Here is a 22,820-nt window from a genome sequence, read left to right on the forward strand (position 1 = left end):
TATGAGGAAGTCTGGAGTAGAAGTATGTGAGACTGGTGCAGGACATGTATGCTTGCTGTGAGACAGGCACTTTTCTTCACCCATTCCAACCTGCTTGAACCCATTTCTTTACCTCTTTTCCACACTCTCCTACGCTTTGGACTGTTGACCCTAAGTACTTGAACTCCTCCAACTTCACATCTTCACATCACATCTTCTTTTCTTGGCAACTGGACTTGAATTTCTTCACTTGAAGACGTTTCAGCCCTCAGCCAAGAGGCTTCTCCACATCTAACGTCTCCATTGAGAACGTAATGACCTTCTCCTTCCCCTGCTGGTTCCATTCCATCGCACAATATGACAGGTATCACCTGGAGTGCACCACCTTGGTCTGCTCCAAAATAACTGGCCAATCCCTGACACCTCCGCAGCTTACGTAACACTCAAATACTAAAAACAGCCAAAAAGATCCCTGCAGATCGTCCCACATCTTTCACCCGGCCGTGGAGTGCCTCCCCTCTGGTCCGGACTGCAAAACCCAGAGCAGAAGGTCAACCTTCGTCCCCAGAGCCGTCCAATTTCTCAATTTCCTCCAATATAACCCCCAGGGTTGTGGACGGGTCCAGATTATGGTGGCTCATTATGTAAATATAGGAGTTGACTGGCAGAAACTAGGTCTAAAGGGGTTGCTATGCTAATGATAGTGTCGTTCATTGGGGACGAAGGAGCAACTTTTGGGGATTACCTGGATTCGGAGTGAAACCTGTTGGATCACGTGGACTGAGGCTCAGGTGGATGTTACCAGGGCCGGTTCCGATGGCGGCTCTTTCCTGGTTCTTTGGAGGTTCTAGTATCCGTCTTGGTATGGATCCTTATGCTAACGGTTTGGCGCAGGTACTTGTATGCTTCTGCTAAGGCAGAGTGACTCCATTGCAGGCCAAGGGCATTGGCATTCGCGCGATGCACGAACGAGTGACTGAATGGTTTCTTGTCTCTGTATGCGGCCCTGTGATTGGTCGAGGGTGAACCCCACCTTTCGCCCAATCACAGCTGGGATTGGCTCCTGCTGCCACAAGTGCAGGATAAGTGGTGTAAAAAGTGAACGAATGAATGTTTGTTACCGTTATAACTGACTCATAATATATATGGATTTACATCGAAAAGCCCGACATCCTCCGATCGATCTGCCGATCAATACATCGTCATGATAATTCCTCTCTCGTTAGAAGCGTTTACATCGGTGTGAAATTAAGTCACTGGACGGCGTGATACGGGACGGGATGTGGCGCCCAGACACGGCTTCCTGTTTCCTGTTGTTGCAGGAAATGCGGCTGGCGGGGCGGCCGGCGGCCTGGATCCTCCAGATTTGGGCCGAGCGGCCCGAGCCAGGAATGTCACGCAAAGAAATTACCAAAAGAGTGATTCTCGATGACATCATCGAAACGCTCACTTCCTGTTTGTATCACATGACCCTTCAAGATACCGATTTAGAAGGAAAACTCCTTACATGCACTTTTTTAAAGGAAGTAAATACACCACCTAATTTCAAGCTGTTATTTTGCAAGTCTCTATTATCATTATTATTTTGTTTACATTGAGCGCCCCCTAGTGGCCAAATATGATATTTGACTGATAGCATGCTTTTTTTTTAAAAAACATTTAGAAGAAAGACTCCTTGCATGCATTTTTTAAAGGAAGTAAACACATCACCAGATTTCAAGTTGTTATTTTGCAAGTCTTTATTATTATTATTATTTTTTGTTTACATTGAGCGCCCCCTAGTGGCCAGATATGATATTGCTTCTTTTTTTTAAAAAAAAAACAACCATTATAATAAATACGTAAAATAACACATGAATACAAAAGGTGTGCGACGCAACGACGACTCCCGGGTGTCTTCGCCTGACCCGGAGCTCGCTTTAACCCTGAGGATGACGGCTCTGAGGCTACCGCCGCCATCCGCCACCGCCGCCATTCGCCGCTGCCGGCGCCGCTCGCTCTGACCTCCGGCCAGCCTCTGCTGACTGGGGCCACCCTGGGAGAGGCAGATGTCGCCCCACACATCTCCATCTACTGGGATTACAGGAGTGGGCCCAACAGCTGCTGCTGAGATCACATGTTGGTTTTTCGCGTGTGTGTGTGTGTGTGTGTGTGTGTGAGCCTGTCCCTGCTTATGTCATTATTAATGTCTGCACATATGAAAGGCAACAGGGTTAAGATATTTACCATCGTGGTGGCTCAAGATTTGACTGTCACCTCCTTTGTTATGGGTTGACATCTGCATGTGTGTGTGTGTGTGTGTGTGTGTGTCACCCCCAGTGTGTGTTTCCTTGCATTTACAAAGCATGGGGGTTAATAAATTTAATACCATTAAGATCTATATTTGTCAGTCGCCTCCTTTGTGGAGGCTTTGACATAAAGGGAGGAGGAGGAGGGGTGTGTGTGTGTGTGTGTGTGTGTGTGTGTGTGTGTGTGTGTGTGTGTGTGTGTGTGTGTGTGTGTTTGAGATGACAGGTCGGGGTATAATCAGACTTCATTTCACACTAGCTGGTAATCCGCTGGCTAAGAGCAAAGCCTATTCTGCAACCTGGTGATTGGTCTTTAGCCGCTACATTTCCACATATTAGTTGCCATGGTAACATGGAGGCTTGTCTCTGATCACGGCTCTTAATACCATAATACAAGTTTAGAAGGTTTGGTTTCGGGTCAGCGAGTCTGGTGTCCAAAGAACTTTTTTTTTTAATTCTTTAAATCCCATGAAGTGCTAATGCTAGGCTAGCAAGCTCCTCTTTGATGTTGCTCTCATTGCAAAGCGAGAAGTCCATAAGAAGGCTTGAGTCCATATGGTATGCCCCTCTAGTCTGACCTTCTCCTGTAGGTCACAATGGTCTTTGGGGACGCCGGGGGCCAAATCATCTCCAAAATCAACGTCTCCTCATTGGTGGGTCCACTGTACGCCCTCTGCCCTCCTCATCGTCCAGTCAGTCGCGACATGGAATAATGTAGATTCTTTCACAGCTTTGATGGACACTTGGTCGGAGCAACCATCTTCTGAGGGCCTGGGTAGTGCCCGTGTAAATCACGGTCAACAACAACTTAGTGTACCCGAGTAGCACCATGAGCAAAGACAAGGGTACCGGTAAAGACATCAGAGGACAATTGTCCCAAGCCTGAAAGGCCTTTTTCCAAACTCAGGAATGTTTGGAAGCCCAAGGTGAAGCCGAGATGAAGATCGGCAATGTTCAAGTCAACTACCGTTCTGGACGTTTGAGCCTTGTCAAGAGGGGCGATCAGAGCTGCGCTGCATTTCACAACAACCTGCCTGAGACGGAGCTGCCAAATCAAACAAGACCGTAAATGAGGCACTGCAAGAAAAAAGTAGCTGTAACCCAGGCCTCCGAGGGAACAAGAGAAGACGACTCAAGCGGCAAGGACAAATAGCCCTACAATGGAAGCTACAAGTCAAGGGCAGACCCAGATGGTCAGCAACAGAGCAACATCAAGTAGTGCTGTGACTCCACAGCCGAGTAGCGAGGACAAAAAGCCCTGCAATGGAAACTACAAGTCAAGGGCAGACCAGGATCATCAGCAACAGAGCAACAAAGCAACATCGCATAGTGCTGTGACTCCACAGCCAAGTAGCAAGGACAAGTAGCCCGGCAATGGAAACTACAAGTCAAGGGTAGACCAGGATCATCAGCAACAGAGCAATAAAGCAACATCGTGTGGTGCTGTGACTCCACAGCCTAGTGGTTAGGACAAGTAGCCCGGCAATGGACACTACAAGTCAAGGATAGACCCAGATCATCAGCAACAGAGCAACAAAGCAACATCGCATAGTGCTGTGACTCCACAGCCGAGTAGCGAGGACAAGTAGCCCGGCAATGGAAACTACAAGTCAAGGGCAGACCAGGATCATCAGCAACAAAGCAACATCGCATAGTGCTGTGACTCCACAGCCGAGTAGCGAGGACAAAAAGCCCGGCAATGGAAACTACAAGTCAAGGGCAGACCAGGATCATCAGCAACAAAGCAACATCGCATAGTGCTGTGACTCCACAGCCGAGTAGCGAGGACAAAAAGCCCGGCAATGGAAACTACAAGTCAAGGGCAGACCAGGATCATCAGCAACAAAGCAACATCGCATAGTGCTGTGACTCCACAGCCGAGTAGCGAGGACAAAAAGCCCTGCAATGGAAACTACAAGTCAAGGGCAGACCCGGATCATCAGCAACAGAGCAACATCATGTAGTGCTGTGACTCCACAGCCGAAGGGGATGGTTAATTCACGGCCAGGAGTTTGAGCTTCAGCAGATGAGAAGCTCTGTTGGAGCAACGTAGAAAAGAATGTCCTGTAGGCGTGATATTCACCACAATGTGTCCAATGCCAGGCTTCACTTTTACGCTGATGATGCTGTTACGTGAAGCTCCGTGATCCAGATTTGGTGTTTTTTCTGTCTCTGGCAGGTGAAAGAGGAGATGCTTCTGGAGGCGCTGACCACCAGGAAGACGGTGACGGTGGGAGAGAAGCTCATCGTTCCCTACAAACTCTCCGAGGCAAGGATTCTGATCCTGACATCTTTATGCGATCATTTAGTCACGATGACCACTGTTAAGAATTTGTGTATAATTTTTAAATATTTTTTCCGATCTGGTCGACTGGGGGAGTTATTTCTTAGCGATAAACCCTAAATTATGGATTTAAAGTTGTAAAAAATATGGCATCGGCTTCATATTGCAGAGCAGAGGGCAATAAAAACCCCTTCAAGAATACGTAATTTTATAATATAGCAAATCTAATCAACTGGTGTTGTTGTTTCTTCGCAACAAACCTTAATTTTGCATTTTAAAGTTAAGTTTGGTTGTATACTAAGACACCGAATCATTGCAGAGCCTTAGATTCAAGTGCGTTTATTACATTGACATCTTTACGAGAATATCTTATTATTTTGACTGGTTTATAATGTATCAAATCAGAACGACATATCAAAATTTTTGAATTATTTTCATTAATTGAAAGTGAAAAGGAAATCACAAATTTTAATTGCAAAATTTAATTGTGCCTGCTAAATGATAGTTAAAAATCTTGATTTTTTTTTTTTATTCATAATGCAGAGCGGTTGTTAAAATGACACATTTCAGAATATATGATATATATATTCTATAATTTTGATGGTTTTATAATGTATCAAATAAGAACGACAAATATAATTTTTTAAATTATTTTCATTAAATGAAAGTGAAAAGGAAATCACAAATTTTAATTGCAAAATTTAATTGTGCCTGCAAAATGATAATTAAAAAACTTGATTTTTTTTTTCTTTTATTCATAATGCAGAGCGGTTGTTACAATGACACCTTTCAGACTATATAATATATATTCTATAATTTTGATAGTTTTATAATGTATCAAATAAGAGCAACAAATCAAATTTTTTTAATTCTTTTCATTAAATGAAAGTGAAAAGGAAATCACAAATTTTAATTGCAAAATTTAATTGTGCCTGCAAAATGATAATTAAAAAACTTGATTTTTTTTTTCTTTTATTCATAATGCAGAGCGGTTGTTACAATGACACCTTTCAGACTATATAATATATATTCTATAATTTTGATAGTTTTATAATGTATCAAATAAGAGCAACAAATCAAATTTTTTAAATTCTTTTCATTAAATGAAAGTGAAAAGGAAATCACAAATTTTCCTCGCAAAATTTCACTGCGCCTGCTAAATGATAATTAAAAATCATGATTTTTTTTTTATTCATAATGCAGAGCAGTTGTTAAAATGACACATTTCAGAATATATAATATATATATTGTATGATTTTGATGATTTCAAATCATAATGACAAATCTAAATTATTCAAGTTTTTATTAAATTAAAGTGAAAGACATTGAATTATATAGCAGAGCGGAGTAGCCTGCGGTTCAAGCGTGTTTGATGACATCATTAAGACAACAGGACATAATTTCGGTTATCTTAAAATAAATCAAATCAGAGCGACGAATCTAAATGATTAAAGTTTTTAATAAATAAAATTAAAAGACACCGATTCGTATCGTGTTGCGGACTTTCATGTCAGCGAATCACGATGCAGGCTGCACAAAGCGGCGCATAGCCAAACTTTTTTGTCGTGTTGGAGGCTCTCTGTATGTGTGTGTGTGTGTGTGTGTGTGTGTGTGTGTGTGTGTGTGTGTGTGTGTGTGTTCATGGGGAGTTTGTTGTGCCCCCCCCCGCCCCTCCCGGACCCCCGGCTTCTTTTCCAAAGCTCCTTTGATAAGGTTTTCTTCCTCTGCGACTTCCTGTTTCCTGTCGAGTCGAGCGAGTAAGAGCGCAACTTAACCCCCTCCGTCTGCTCGGGCCTCCCGGACTCGTAGCGGCGGACGCAAAAAAACGTCAAATAGACTTTGGGGGGGGAATGTTTACGCGCCGCGTCGACGTGAAACGCCGGTTTCCGTTTATCTCGAAGCTTCTGACTTGAGTTGAATTTTTCCTCGCGGCTGTGGGGTCTTTTTTTTTGTCTGAGGAAGGAAATGCTGCACGCAGTTCGACTACCCCTCTGCTTCCCCCCCTCGCCCTCGGATCTACGGGTTAGTTTAGTCCAACAATAGTCGCTCACAACCCCCATCCCTCTAGTCATGTGGTCTTGTCTCAGGAATGTGCAACCTCCACTGGAATATACAGTACGGAGGCCAGAAACCAGATCCTGGGTCCGTCTGTTTGTCTCCCGCCTGCACTCCCTCTCTCTCTCACACACACACACACACACACACACACACATGTCGGCGGACGTGCCTTGTGCCCTTAGGGTTCCTCCTGACCTCCTACGAGGCGCAGCTCGTCCCCAAATGAAATCCGTATGATGTTTTTGGCATTTCGGAGGGGCTTCCGGTGCCTCGCGAAAAGGGTACTTGCACACATTCAGGAGCTGGGAATCGAACCAGTGACCTTCTGAAGGCAGGGACGTAGCCTAGCATGAACAGCGCTAAACCGGCTAGCGCGAGGTGAGTTGATTCCCGAGCGCAAACGCGGAGAAGAGGCCCGTCTTCACATCTGGTGCAAGCTAGCAATAAACGCGAGGCAAAAAAAAGTCGTGTTGGACGCTCCGGTCCAACACTTGAACCGCAGCCAACCCATGTTGCACCTCGTGTAGCACTGCTAGCAGTGCCTTAGCCTAACATGAACAGCGCTAAATCGGCTAGCGTGACGTGAGTTGATTCACAGGCGCAAACACGGAGAAGAGGTCCATCTGCACATATGGTCCAAGCTAGCAGGCAAACGCGAGGCAAAAAAAAGTCTAGTTGGACGCTCCAGTCCAACACTTGAACCGCAGCCAACCCGCGTTGCATCCCCTGTAGCACTGCTAGCATTGCCGTAGCCTAGCACGAACAGCGCTAAACCAGCTAGCGCGAGGTGAGTTGATTCATTGGCGCAAACATGGAGAAGAGGTCCATCTGCACATCTGGTCCAAGCTAGCAATAAGCGCGAGGCAAAAAAAAGTCGTGTTGGACGCTCCGGTCCAACACTTGAACCGCAGCCAACCCTGCAGTTCCATCCCGTGTAGCACTGCTAGCAGTGCCGTAGCTTAGCATGAACAGCGCTAAACCAGCTAGTGCAGGTGAGTTGATTCACGGGTGTTAGCTCGGGGTTAGGGTTAGGCTTCACATTTGGTGCAAGCTAGCAAGCAACGCGAGGCGAAAAAAAGTTGAATCACACGTGCGTGTTGGACGCTCCGGTCCAACGCCCGAACCGCAGCCAACCCATGTTGCACCTCGTGTAGCACTGCTAGCAGTGCCGTAGCTTAGCATGAACAGCGCTAAACCAGCTAGCGCGAGGTGAGTTGATTCACAGGCGCAAACACGGAATAGAGGCCCGTCTTCAAATCTGGCGCAAGCTAGCAGGCAAAAGCGAGGCAAAAAGAGGTCGAATCACACGCGTGTAGTAGCGTCGTTGTACCAGTAGGGGGCTTCCCGTGATGAGTGTGTCCACGCTGGTGTGTGATATTTGTCAGATACACACAATGAGTGAGTCATGTGTACTGACATCCCAGTGTTTTGCCCTTATTTTTAGGTACCGTCTTGCTGAATGCGGCCTCTTTTTCTAGTTCTAAGGTACTTCCGGCTTCTGGGCACGGAATTCCTCGTGGCTTCTTGCAGAATATTAGCCTCTCCAAACCTCAAACAACAAAACGTTCGTATAGTTTCTTACGGTAAGACTGTATTCGCGCAATGCATTTCGGTATAGAGATGTTTGCTGATGACACTGTGATCTATGTATGCAGAGACACTGTGTCTGCAGGAAGCAGGTGGAGGAACATCTGGAGATGTGTGTGATGGGATGGGCTAGCGCAGTGTTTATCCAACGCAAATAATGTGTCTTCCTATGTCAACGGGCAATGAATTAACCTGTGCATCTGTGTATCAGAGTGATTGGTGACGCTTTGCGTGATACATTTTTAAAATAAAAAGTACCGTAATTTCCGGACTATTGGGCGCACCTGAATATAAGCCGCACCTGCTAGCCGATCGCTATCTCGGGCTTCCTCCTGCGCGCTAAAACCGTCCAAGTCGTTTTCTTCGGTGTCGGAGTTGAACGGGGAATTTCCCGGTCATTTCATCGGTCCGATGTGACGAGGATGAACGTTGTAGCGGCTCGTTAGCCGTTATACTAGCCGCAGCGTTGTTTACGTGAAAAAAGTCGAGGCTTATCGTCCGGGAATTACGGTACTCTTTGACAACCGACGCCGCCTCATCACACAAAAGACATATCGCTTTTTCTCCTTGAAGCACAAATATGTTTTGTCCTTCCCATCTTTCATGAAACAGCCTTCCATCTGCATCAACTTGTCTCTCCTGGACATTTAGGGTAGTTCTCAATTCCACTCGTTGATGATGTGGATACACTGCCATCTAATGGCGGTATGCCCTCACTTTGTGGGTCACATGGAGGGAAATGGGAAATGTAGTTTAGGGTTAATGCACATGTTTGACTTTTCAAGACAATCAGACCATCTAAGACGTTCTCGCGGGCCGTAGAAAATGATGTGACGGGCCACATTTGGCCCGCGAGCCTCGAGTTTGACAAAGGTGATCTAGAGGAAATAGCAGAACATCCAAAAATAATGGCGGAGATACGGGAGTCACCAAATTGAAGGTAACATTTAAGCAAAGTATTCAATGTCTATTTGAGTCCGTCTTGTATTTATGCAAGAAAAAAAAAAAGTCGTCATTAAATTTACCACCGGCAGCAAACCAAAAATACCGTTCTGTCAGTGTGTGGTCATCCTTTTACCGGCGCAACAAAAAATATTTTTTTATTTTGATGTTACGAGATCGCCAAAATCTTCAAATTTAACATTTTTACCCCTTCACGGGTAACATGGTCGGCATGAATGGTGGGAAATGTAGTTTATGGTGCGTGTTTTACTTCTTTATTTTAAGACAATCAGACCTTTTAAGACAACGTCGCGGGCCACATTCGGCCCGCAGGCCTTGGTTTGACACATGAGGTCTAGAGGACCTAAGAGAAGGTTTATAGACGTAGTGAGAGTTGTTCTTGTTTATATCTGAGACTTAGCAAGTTTTGTTTTGGGGATACGCTAACAGTTTGATCAGGGTTTTCTGGTAATAAAACTTCTCTGCCTCTGTTGCCTGAGCCACCATCGCCTAGTGGCGTCCGCTAGCCCAGGCTAGCCCAGTGTTTCACAACCTTTTCTGAGCCACGGCACATATTTTACATTAGAAAAATCACACGGCGCACCACCAAATAAATATGTCGAAAAAATTTTTTAACGAGTTAGAATGAAACCGTTGTCTCAATTTACTTAGTGTGAAATCTAATATATCTAATATCTGTAGATTTGTCAAGTTTCAATGCAAATTTCCCACTGATGTGCAACTTTTTTTCCGAAACACTTTTTTGCAATGTCCGAAGACATGTCATCAAAATGTCTGAAAATGGTATTATTTGAGAGAACTCGGGCTATTTCTTTATCAACGCCAGAGCCGAGCATTTCTTCTCCAATGATTTTGCCGGCAGGTAGTATTAATGTTTTGCTTTTTGGATTTAAAGACGAGTTCAGCAACTTTATAGCAACTTTCACTGCTTTCTCACTCGTCTCGGTAGTTTTCAACAACGCTGCCTGTTTGTTTACGCAGATACAAGTACCGTAATTTCTGGACGATAAGCCGCGACTTTTTTCACGTAAACAACGATGCGGCTAATATATGGACTTTTTTTGGGTGGGGGGACGCTAACGAGCTTCACGCCGCTAAAATGTTTATCCTCGTCACATCGGACCGATGAAATGACCGGAAAATTCTGAGTCCGTTCGACTCCGGCACCGAAGAAGACGACTTTGACGGTTTTAGCGCGCAGGAGGAAGCCCGAGATAGCGATCGGCTAGCGGCTTATATTGAGGTGCGCCCAATAGTCCGGAAATTACGGTACAATCTGCATTGATATTCTTACACCAAACACGGAGCTAAGTATGCCAAAGTTAGCCTTCCAGAACAACAACACATTGTCCAAGAATTAAAAGCCAAACTATAATGGCAGCAGAACGTGTTCACTAAAGCCGCATCCAAAAACACTGCAGCGGTGAAAGCTAGCTTTGTCAGAGAACAACTAGTACACATCAATTTTTTTGAATCTATGCAAATGCATATGTAGCATTTTGGATTTGAATGAGCCATAAATTCCATAACATTAAGGGATACTTAAATTTATTTTACATTACATTTGGTTACATTTGTTCCCATTGCATGTAGCCCTTAGAGGGCAACCATTATGCCGATGTGGCCCTTGGTAAGAAATGAGTCTGACACCCCTGATCTGGGCGGTATGCACGGGAGCGTCTCGAGCTCATGCCGGAGTTTGACACCTCCTGCGTTTTTTCAGCCAAGAAAGACGGGGATGGAAACGGAGCCCGTCGCCTCCTGAGGGCGAGGGGGGGGTTAAAGACACCAGAAGATCCAGTGCAGAAGAACCCCCTTCCCCTTCCCTTCCCCCCGCTGTCCTACATGATGCCATTGCGGTGAATAATAATTACATTACGCGGCAAACAAGCGGGGGCTGAATGTTTACCGTCACGTCTGCCAGTGCAGGCTGCTCTTGAAAAACCATGCTGTCATGATTACCTCTGAATTATTCAACGTGGTCTTACGTAACCCGGCGGGGGGGGCGGCGGCACCGCAAAACCGGTGGCTAAAAATATCGTGACAATCAATAATGCAAAAGTGAAGAAGCGGCATCGCGCGCTTTATTTATTTATCAGTTTTTTATTTTGGCCGGGCGCGTACGGTCTGGACGGTCTGGTTTTGTTTGACGGGGCTCGTCCCGTTCCGGCAAGGTCCTGAAAGTTTCAGGCCTCGAAGTGGAACATCAACATTTTAGCCCGAATAAGTCTGGAGTTAGCTTACGGCTAACGGGTATGTTAGCTAAGCGGTACAGGGAGACGATATAAACGCTCAACCCATCTGATATTCCATGGTTATCCTTCCCGATATCGTAGACGGTCCCTACCGTGTCCCTCCCTGCGCCGATGCTAAGCTAAAGTTACCCTAGAGGCAAACTTGCCTTTGAGTCTACATGTCTCCTTTACTGGCACAAACCTTTAACCCTTTTGAATTTATTCTACGTTACGTTCTGCTTCTGGCTGTGGTCACCAGCTGAGAGTCAGCAGGTTCATCTGGGTTCTGGTATCTCTAATATTCACGTGTTTACAGTTTTACTTGAAGGAATGAAAACACTCTTTCCAAACCTCAAATGATTTGTCAACAGAATTTAAAACGATAGGAGGCGTGGATGTTACCGTTAACCCCGGTCGGTTCGGGTGTTGGTCCGAGTTGAGGTGGCTTATTATGGAGCTGTTTTGTAGGAACTAGGTGGACTGGAGTTGTGTACTTGTGTGTGTCCTTTGGGGGAACGAAGATACAATTCTTGGGACTCACCTGAGCTAGAATCTGAACAGGCAATCATTCGGTCAACATGTAGATTGAGTAAAACAAGAAACCCGTTAGATCACCTGTGGGTCGTCGCCACGGCCTGGTTTGGGTTGTTGACCTCTCGGATCTGGTATGTAGACATCATCAGGAAAGAGTCCCTTAGAGGGGCGGGACATGTTAAATGTTTTGGAGATCAAGTCAGAGTGAGATGGTTTGGACATATCCAGAGGAGGGATAGTGAATATATTGGTAGAAAGATGCTGAGGTTGGAACTGCTAGGCAGGAGGCCTTGAAGAAGACCAAAGAGGAGATTTATTGTTGGAGTGAAAGAGGACATGATGTTAGCTGGTGTGAGAGAGGAGGATCCAGAGAATAGGGTTAGTTGGAGAAGGTTGATTCGCTGTGGTGAGCCCTGAAGGGAGCGACCATAAGGAAAAGAAGGAGAGGCGGATCGGGTATGTTTGTGTTGGGATGCATCTCAGCACGGCATTGGCTGATTTAGGCCACGGGTTTTGTTGAAGACTAGTCCAGTGAAGGTCATGAAGGTCTCTCCAGTTTGACAAAGATGGCACCTTTGAGTCCTCCCTCAAAACACCTTACATCTCTGGGTGGACATTGCTAATGACAAAGGAGTTGCCCTTGTCCTTCTGGTGTTAGTGGACCCTGGAGTCCTGGAGTCCTGACCCTGGAGTCCTCCCCGTGGACATTACTAGTGACAAAGGAGTTGGCCTTGTCCTTCAGGTGTAAGTGGACCCTGGAGTCCTGGAGTCCAGGAGTCCTGACCCTGGAGTCCTCCCCGTGGACATTGCCAGCGATAAAGGAGTTGGCCTTGTCCTTCAGGTGTTAGTGGACCCTGGAGTCTTGACCTGAAGAGGTGGCTCTCCTGTTTTGGGCCATGCATTTGTGCAGAGGTTGTTTTGTATCTCCAATGTAGAGGTCACCAAAATCCTCATTGCGCCGCATCCTCCATCTTGTGTCTGGGTGCTCTTTCCTTGAGGTGCACCAGTCTTTGTCTCCTGGAGTTCGAAGTGCACTGGTATTTGGTGTTTGTCGAAAAACCCTTCAGAGTTTCTATTCTATTGTCCAAAGGACGAAAGGAAGAGTCAGAGTTGGGTGGGAAATCAAGCTTCCGTATTGGACAACTCCTTGGTGCCTATCGGTGTTTGGAAACTCCTAGCCCCTCGTCGAGGTGCTTTCTCCCTCCAGCAGAAATTAGACGGTTAATGTCGCCGCCATTTTCCTATTTTCTCCTCCGGGACGCCTCCTTCTTTTTACGTGTCTGCATCGTAAAAGATGTCTACCGTGAAAAGCTTTGACCCAGTGCTCCGTTCAGAGCGCAGATCTCTAGTCACCCCCCCTCTGCACAACACCTCCGCCTGCCAAAGAACGTCATCTGGCGGCCAAGTCTCCATATGAGTTTGTTTATGTTAGCTTAGCATTCCTTTCATCATGTTAGAGGAGGAGGGTGGGGGGGCGGGAGGCGGTTGCTCTCTGGCTTGTTTGCAGCTTAATAAACGCTCACCTTGCGGGTGTTGGGTTTAGGGATCAAAAATTGATGGATAAAAATGTTGTCCAAATAGTAACCTGCAGGATCTGGAGGCACTTAAGAACTTTGGCTCCTAACTTGAAACACCTTAACTGGCTACCAAACATAGGACTTAGGAGTAGTGAGAAATCTGCAAGCTAAAACACGTGTTCTTTGTTTAGATGTGGGGAGGCTGTTTTTATAACCCTGAAATAATTCATCAATAATAAAATCCGGAGAGGCGAGGCGGTTGTTTTACGTTGCTTAATGTTCTCGGCGGCAGCAAGAACTTTGAAATATATTTTTAGCGGGTGGAAAGGTGCTCGCCCCCTCCTGTCTGCATCTGGAAGGCGCTAAACCACAAGCATCGCTAGTTTTACTCGAGCTAAACTTCATCCAAGCTTTATAAACTATGTTTTAATTGATTTCTATGTCCGTCTTTTTTTTTCCCCAAGAATTTTAGCAAATTACTTTTAATAGCTAATTTATGGTTCATAGACTGTTAACATTGGTGCTTGCTAACACTGCTAGCGAAGAGTTCACAGCTTTCCGTTAGCTTCATGCTGTATATTTTGTGAAAGGAAACTTTTAGACACATTTGATTTTAAGTCTGTGCACATTTAACAAGAGCAATGATCCCATCCAAGAGTCACATTTAGTGTGACTCTTTATTTGTATATTTTATTTATATTTACTTTCCTTGAAGCTAAAGCAGCTTGCTCAGCCGAGTCTGCAATGCAAATATCCGTTCCTTCTGAAGTTTAACGTCAAATCGTGTTTTGGCGTCGAGCTTAAATAATTTTTCACATGGGGAAAGTTGTTCGGTTTGTTTTTTTTTTATTAAAAATAAAAAATAATGACGTCTTGTGACATTGATGAATGAACTGGTCACAAAAGCTGGACACCTTTCCCCCTTCTTCACTTGGAAAAGGCAAAAGTTGTATGTTTAATAAAAGTAATGAATTTACAACTTGTGTGTGTGTGTGTGTGTGTGTGTGTGTGTGTGTGTGTGTGTGTGTGTGTGTGTGTGTGTGTGCAGGCGGGCACAGTGCGGGATTCCATGGCCAAGTCACTGTACAGCGCCCTTTTCGACTGGATCGTGTTCAGGACCAACCACGCTCTGCTCAACAACAAGGACCTGGAGGACAATTCCAAGGTGAGGGCACACACACTCACACACACACACACTCACACACACACACACACACACAGGTGGAAAATGCACCTTTGCTAGGATACGTCCTACGTGTCCTTCGAATCCGGTAGCTTCTTTGAACCCATTAGAGGCCATTTGTTTTACAGCTTTTGGACACAAACCCTTAGTGGACCGAACGGAGCAGAACAGTCATACATATATATATACATACATTTAAACTCGCGAGTATCCTGAGCTCCTAAAGTTCCTTTGCGGCTCTCAAAGTTCTCAAGTCCACTTCTTCTCCAAGTTGTAGCCTTCAGTGAGCTGAGTCGGTGTCTCCAGTGTCGTCGTTTGAGGTCTTTGTACTTGGAAAACTCTGCTGTTGCCAATTTTAGGGCTTTTTGTGCAGGTGAGTTTGCATCCTCGCCACCTGTTCAAAAACTTGGACTATCTGAATCCAAACACGGAGCTTCTGAATCCAAACATGGACCTTCTGGATCCAAACATGGACCTTCTGGATTCGACAACTTTCACAGATGGCCGGGTGGACTTGCACATCTTATGTAGACTACTGCTTGTCTTGGTCGCTATGGTGACCAGGTATCTCCATGGATTATGATTGTTTGCAGATGACATTCTGAGTTGAGGTAAGGGTACGGAGAAGGTGAAGGAACATCTAGAAAGGTTGAGGCATGCTCCTGGAAAGGCTTGAAGGATTGAGTTGTGGCAAGACAGAATACATGTGCGAACAAGAGGAACCTAAGAGGAACAGTGAGTGGAGATGAAGAAGGTGGAGGATTTTAAGTACTCGGGGTCCAACGGTCCAGAGTAACAAAGAGGGTGGAGAAGAAGTGAAGAATCATGTCCAACCTGGGTAGAAGATGAGAAGAAAGAGTATCAACCAGAAATGGAAGTTGCAGAAGATGGTGGCGAGAAGCAGCGGAGATGAAGATGTGGAGGTTCCTCTCGAGTCCATCACAGATGTTAGATGTTCTGGAGTGAAATGGTTTGGACAAGGGAGGGATGGAGGAAGTCTGGAGGAAGACCAGAGAGGAGCGAACATGAAGTTAGTCTGAGTTTCCTTCTTAGTCCTGATGTTCTTGTCTCCTCCGATCCTTTCGAAAGTAAAGATATAAGTTGATAAAAAGTGCGTTTTGACGAAATGTAAAGGCGCGTGGAAGCAGGAGGCCTCGTCTGGAACGCACTTCTGGAGGAGTTCTAGAAAAGAAAAGAGAAAAAAAAAAACGTGGACGTTCATTACATGTCGCTTGGGATTTAGGAGTTTTACAAGTGTTTGTGTGTGACTTATTACTACATTTAAAAAGAAATAAACACACCTAAGTCTGTTTGTAATTCATCCTGCCTTCGGTTAGCATTTTGCTACCTCGCACTCCTCCCTCCTTCTGCAGACAGTGTGTGTGTGTGTGTGTGTGTGTGTGTGTGTTGGATTGACAGCCGCTAAGTCATACCCAGTGGGGGCATCTGAAGGATTAGAAAAAAAGAGATAATTTTTGTGGTGTGTGTGTGTGTGCGTGTGTGTGTGTGTGTGTGTGTGTGTGTGTGTGTCAAGTGTGCCAGGAACATTTGGGCAGATGGCATCCCCCCCCCCACACACACACACACGTAGAGCTCAGTTTACCCCCTCTGGTCCTCTGCTATTCCAGTGTGTGTGTTACACATCCAGCTATCTTTGTGAGGACCAATCAGAGGCTTTAACCCTGTTTGTGAGGACAGTGTCACTTTCTCCATGGTTTCTGCAATACTTTTAACCCGATATGCGTTTAGAAAACGGACAATAGAAATGTTGTGTTTATTGCAAAAGAGGCTTCAGGTCACCGTAGGAACCCTAACATCCCAAAATATGCACGTCCTCACAGCCTTCCTCAACACCATTCTTCTCTTTCTTAAAAGTCATTTTCATTTTTTGCGATAAGAACGTTTCTGAAACATTTTCTGCCTCTTTTTCATTTTTTTTTGTTCTTTTTATTTTCTATTGTTTGGATTAAATTGTTATTTTATATTTCTCTTTGAGTGTCGAGCAACGTGCCCTAAATTATCATTATTATTACAACTCCACCCTGGACTGTGTCCGGCTGCAGTTACACCTCCCATCCACTAGATGGCGCTGTGGTTCTTGTAGCCTAACAATAACAATAGCCCTAGCAGTTACATTCTAATAGCTAATATTCGTAAAGGAAATAACAATGGCAGTTGCATGGCAGGCGTGAAGCTGCGCCAATTCTGGAGCGGCGACATTAAATATCACACACACACACACACACACACACACACACACACACACACACACACCTGCTGGCTTTAATGCAGTTTTATAAAATGTGAATTAGCCCGATGGTGCAAGGATCGCTTTATGAAAAGGGTCCGGAGCCAGCTATATGTCACAGGAAGTCCTCGCAAAGATGATGCGCGTGTGTGTGTGTGTGTGTGTGTGTGTGTGTGTGTGTGTGTGTGTGTGTGTGTGTGTGTGTGTGTGTCTGTGTGTGTGTGTGCGTGTGCTGTCATGGGGCTGCTGAGCTTGCACTGTGTGTCAAGGTTACAGCTGACGGGCCGGGGTGATTTATATATCCATGTGTTTTTATGGAAGAATAAGAAGAAGAAGGAGGAGGACGACGAGTCTTTTTGCACATTTAATAATTAAAATTTTATTAAAGAAGAATCTAACCGACAACCTTCCCGCTCGCAGATCCTCTCCATCGGCGTCCTGGACATCTTCGGCTTCGAGGACTACGAGAACAACAGCTTCGAGCAGTTCTGCATCAACTTCGCCAACGAGCGGCTGCAGCACTACTTCAACCAGCACATCTTCAAGTTGGAGCAGGTACCGTCGCCATGGCGACCACCCATCCATCCATCCCTTCATCCGTCGGCCAAAGGTCAGGAGGAAAGAGCCGGGTCATGATTCGGGGACAGTTGGGATAGTTTGAGAGCCTCCCTTGACTTGTCGGTCCCTGGACTTGTACTCTCTGACTCTGTCTGGTTACCTTAGCAACAGCTAGTTAGCGCTGCTCGGGCGTTCTGGAGTGACGAGGTTTTGAGCCGGAACTCCTTTCCCGACACGCCTGAGTAGACGTGGAACTCCATTCAGGAAACTTTTTTTCTTTTTTAAACGCGGTTAGCATTAGCATGTACGGGTATGTCCGTTTCAAACGCCCTTAGACGTCACCGCCCCTGTGCTTCCAGTGCAGAGGTCAGAGGTCACTTCCAGCTTCTGAGTTCGGTTCCTGACTAAAACAAAAGTTGTTTTCTCACTGGAGGAACTATTTGCAGTTCCTATAATCTTTTCAGGAACTCGTCGGTTCTTTGGGGCATTCAGACAGCAGAGGAACCAGGGAACATGGGCCGTTCCTTTTTAAGGTTCCCTAGAAACCTATAGTTGCCTGGTGATTGGTGGAACTCATAAGCCACAACGGTTATCAGATACTTTGTGCAAACTGCGGTGTGCTAATTCTAAAAACTACCGCGGCGACTGATTAGCCGTTTTCTTCCGACAAAATGGACAGAACCTGCGAGAAGTGGAGCAAAGAAGTGATCCGAGCCTTCTGGAGGCTTCTCTCTTGAGCGACCTGGTTAGCTTAGCAATGTGTTAGCTCGGAGTTTGTTTATCACCTGTTGCGATGAACCCGTAACTTAGCTAGGAATCTTGATATTTTCTTTTAAATGCAGCTTTCTTTTTGCCGTCAGTCTGCGATGCTTCTGCTGTCTTATCGTTTGCTGGTTTCCTCCTGGAAAAGCTCTCCGGCTGTTTTTTTTTTTTCAAGGGCTAGCTTGTGGTCGCTGATGTGTGAAATGTGTGAAAAGCTGAGTGCGGCACCGAGGCGAAGGCGGAAACGGTTGTTTTTCAACATAAGATCTGGAAGGTCAAACGGAAATATCATTTTGTACCAAGAAAAAAGATTTTCTTCGCAGGCTGGGGATCCCGGTTTGAAAAAACAAAAACAGAATTAGAAAAACTTTGTCACTGTGGGGCAGCTGGGGGGCACATGGGGTAGCAGCGTCAAAATTGCCAAAATGTAAAAATAAATAAATAAATAAATAAATAAAAGAGAAAAAAAAAGAAAAAAAAGATGTAATTAAGATAAAAAAAGTAAAAAAAAAAAGGGAATTTTATTTGTATGTATATTCCATATATAAATAAATATAGATATATTTATTCATGGGTGATGGAATGATGGGTTTGCAGGGTTGCTGGGCATTGAGGAGTTGCTCTGGGGACGAAGGTTGACCTTTTTGCAGGCGGAGCAGATTTTTATCCCGCATTCTTATTTTGGCGGTCCCACTCATCACTGACATCACAACGATGAGTCACGCCAGCCTTTGGCGGAGCTGGTTGAAGAGAAAATGCCGCCGGGACTTTTCATTTATTCATCACATCCTTCATAGCGAACATGAAGGATGAGGAGGTTGCTGGTAAATCTCCCATCGGGATTGTTGGATATGAACGTTTTTCTTTCATGTCACACCAGATCGGCAGATTATAGTTATTCCTCATCCTAATTTGTCCACGGTGAGCTGCAGATTACCAAGTACGGTTCTATAAATAAGTCCACTTTGGGTCCGCTGTCTCTCCAGATGTTAGCAGGATTAATCAAATGCTGTTAATTTCCATTGAGCCTACCGGCGGGGCAGAAACCCCGGCAAAGATGCGTGGATGATGTCATGATAAAATGATAAAAATGGCAGGGAAAAAAAGAAAAATTAGGTTACGAATCCAAAAAAAAAAATCATAAAAGGAAAAATTGTTTGCGACCGCAGTGAACAATCGGGGGTCGCATAGCAACCGAAAGCAGATCCAATCGAGAAAATATGTAAAATAGAAATATATAAATCAAGATAAAATAAAAAAATAGAAAAATAATAAGATAAACATTTGAAATAAAGTGTAAATAAAGAGAAAAAAATAAGTGACTCTAAAATAATGTGTAAATGATCTGTATTGTCCAATGATTCTTTAGCGTCCCATTAATTCATCCAATCATCAATTGTTGAAAACATTGAACAATGACATACATATTTCTGCATAGCAACTATAAACCAAAGGATACATTGAAGCTAAATAGACTGGTTAGCATCTAAAACACATGGAATGGTACTCTAATGCTTAGCACTACACTAGCGCTAGCATAAAATGCTAACTGTGAATGCAAAAGTACATCTAAATTCAATGATATACACGTAGCATGAGATCACTGGTACACTAATGCTAATACCCATTGAAAAGAATAGAAATTCCCAAGCATGAGGTTCAAATATAAAAAAAAAAATTGTCAGCTTATATTATTTAATCTGAATATTACGATTTGGCTATTACAAAATTTAGTGCGGCAGTAAGGCGAAGGCGGAAAAAGTCGTTTTTCGAAATAAAAAAAAACTATAATTTGTACCAAGAAAGATTTTCTTTGCGTGCTGGAAACGGGGTTATGAGGTCCTTTGTCAGGATTGTGTCCATGAATTTAATGTGTTTAGCGGCGCATTGTGATTATTTTGATAATCGTTGTGTAAAATAACAAGCGTTGAAAATTAGCTCCAGCTGTAAACTCTTTGTAAAGGACATCAGTAGCATTCTTTGCACTGAAATAGCCAAACGATATCGTCCCATTTCTGAATAACATCCTATTTTATCGTATATGAAATATGAAATAGCCTTGTTGATCCTTTCCTGGTGATTTCTTGATGAGATGATGCCGTAGGGGAGGTTGTTAAAACAAAATATCAAGATTCCCAGCTAAGTTACGGTTCATCGCAACAGGGGATACACAAGCTAGCCACGCCCACTAGTAAACATGCTAAAGCTACGTAAAATTTCATCAAGTAGGAATCCGTCATTTTGGGACCGCTTTAATTTAAAAAGTACAAAGGAAATCTTTGAAACAAAAAAAAAAAAGATTAAAAGCGTGCATGCCGGTGCGTTATAAGTGTGTGTGTGTGTGTGTGTTTGTGCGCTAATCTCTTCATCTCTGTGTCTGCTTCTAATTGCTCTCCCCTCCCCACACACACACTCCTCTATGAGTCAACACACAAGTTCTTAAAAAAAAAAAAAAAAAGAAACCCTCCCGCAGACACAACAACTGCGACCCCCGATTCCGTCGTCGCTTGATAAACAAACCGAAAAATAACTCCTAACGCGGAAGCCTGATCATAAAAAATAAAACACGGCGTGTTCGGGATGCCTGGCGCGTGATTCGGCGTCCCCTGACGTGGATATGGAAGTATGCTCTCCAGCTGCTTCGCATGCTTTGGTTTTAAAATAAATCTACGTGTTTTATCAGCGGGAACGACTCGCGACGCGTCGCTGCCGCGAAAGTTTGGGTCTCGAAACGAAAGCGGTTTCGTAAAACGGTCGTTGAAAAGGCGGTTACGGTAATTTCCGGACAATTGAGCGCACTTAAGCTTTGCCCGCTAGCTGATTGCTATCTTGGTCTTCCTCCTGTGCGGTAAAACCATTCATTTTGTCTTTTTCGGGGTTTTGGGGGCGTGAAGCTCAAAAGGCCATAGAAATGCATAAAATAGCCGCATCGTTGTTTAAGCTGCAGTGTTCAAAACGTGGCTTAAACTCCGGAAATTAGCCGCGACTTTTTTCACTTGAACAACGGTGCGGCTAATATATGGATTTTTTTTTTTTTGGGGGGGGGGGCTAATGAGCTTCACGCCGCTAAAACATTTATCCTCGTCTCATCGGACCGATGAAATGACCGAGTCTGTTCAACTCCGATACCGAAGACGCCGACTTTTTCGGTTTTAGTGCACAGGAGGAAGCCCAAGATAGCGATCGGCTAGCCGGTGCGGCTTATATTGAGGTGCGCCCAATAGTCCAGAAATTACGGTACAGTACTTCTACAAAATGACGTGGTGTTGGATCCTCTGGGACCACCGGGGTCGGGGGGGACTTTCCCTTTTGCCAATTTATTGCAGTTTCAATGATGTAAACTACCTTCAAAATTTTCTTTAGTATTATCGCCGCCTGAAGATGGACCAAAATGTCCGTCAAATGAAGTCATGAAAGTTTGTTGCAGCTGAGGTCCAACTGGTCCCTGGTTCCTCTGCCGACCCAATGCGCCAAGGACAACCTCGTTCCTGAAAAGGTTCTTGGAACTCTAAAGGATCCTCCAGGGAGAAAACGGCTTTTGTAATTGTCAGAACCTGGAAGTGAACTCTGACCTCTGCACTGCCCACTAGAGGAGGTGTTGTGTAACAGCCGTGACGCTGTAAAGCAAGCATGGGCAGTACAGGGGGAGGCGACATCTTGGGGCGTTTGAAACGGATGACCTGTTTACTTACATGCTAATGCTAACCGCCTTTTAAAATTGTTTTGTGAAGGAGTTCCATGTCCAGTCGGCCATGTCAGGTAAGGAGTTCCGGCTCTGGACTGGAGAACACGGTGAGTCGTGACGTCCGACAGAGGCAGTACCGAGCTAGCGCTTCGTTTTGCTAAGCTAACTAGTCGGAGGGAGGCTACTCAACAGAGGAGAAAAGCCTCCAGAAGGCCTTGTCAAAGGTTCTGTCCATTTTGTCGGAAGAAATCGACTCACTAGGCGCAACAGTAGTTTCATAGAAATAGCACACGGCAGTCCGCAAGAAGTACCCGGTAATGGGCGTGGCTTATGAGTTCCACCAATCATCAAGGACCGATGAGTTTCTACGGAACCGTAAAAAGAAATGGCCCGTGTTCCCTGGTTCCTCTGCTGTCTGAACGCACCAGGGACCCAGTTCCTGAAAAGCTTCAAGGAAACTCAAAAAGTTCCCTCAGGGCAAAAGGGTTGACTTTTGCCATGACTCCGACTTTTGCCCGATCGACTTCCTGGACTACGAAAGGGCCGGAAACGTTCCTTGGGACGTTCGTGTTCGACTCCCGAAGTCACGAGCCGGTAGAGAAGATGGGAATTCGTCCTGTCGTCCAAGTGGCTGAAGGTCCAGATCGGACCTCTTGCGTTCGTCCGGCATCTGCTGGTCTGAAGTCACCCTTTCCTGTTTCCTTCCAGGAGGAGTACCGGGCCGAGGGCATCACCTGGCACAACATCGAGTACATCGACAACAGCGGCTGCATCAACCTCATCAGCAAGAAACCCACCGCTCTCTTCCACCTGCTGGATGAGGAGTGCAAGTACGCCCCCTGCTGACCTTTTCTTATTTTTGTTAATAACTCCCAAAATTGGAGACCATCTTTAATATTTCAAATGTATTGAATCTGGTTGGTCCATCCCAAAATAATCA

At 45.0% G+C, this 22,820-nt stretch overlaps 1 protein-coding gene across 11 annotated transcripts in view; it reads left to right on the forward strand.

Annotated features, from left to right (window-relative positions):
- Window positions 1–22,820, forward strand: part of LOC147232334 (unconventional myosin-IXAa-like) — a 164,909-nt gene that overhangs the window by 100,533 nt on the left and 41,556 nt on the right. For all 11 annotated transcript variants that reach the window (XM_086149118.1, XM_086149116.1, XM_086149113.1 and 8 more), the window contains 4 exons: window positions 4,447–4,536; window positions 14,493–14,609; window positions 17,296–17,430; window positions 22,589–22,710. In XM_086149118.1, the coding sequence (XP_086005244.1) occupies window positions 4,447–4,536; window positions 14,493–14,609; window positions 17,296–17,430; window positions 22,589–22,710 (464 nt within the window). The remainder of the gene's footprint in view (window positions 1–4,446; window positions 4,537–14,492; window positions 14,610–17,295; window positions 17,431–22,588; window positions 22,711–22,820) is intronic.

Source organism: Fistularia commersonii, chromosome 7, assembly GCF_037954325.1.
Source record: "Fistularia commersonii isolate RoL2024-O1a breed Wild chromosome 7, RoL_Fcom_v1.0, whole genome shotgun sequence".
NCBI classification, from domain to species: Eukaryota; Metazoa; Chordata; class Actinopteri; order Syngnathiformes; family Fistulariidae; genus Fistularia; species Fistularia commersonii.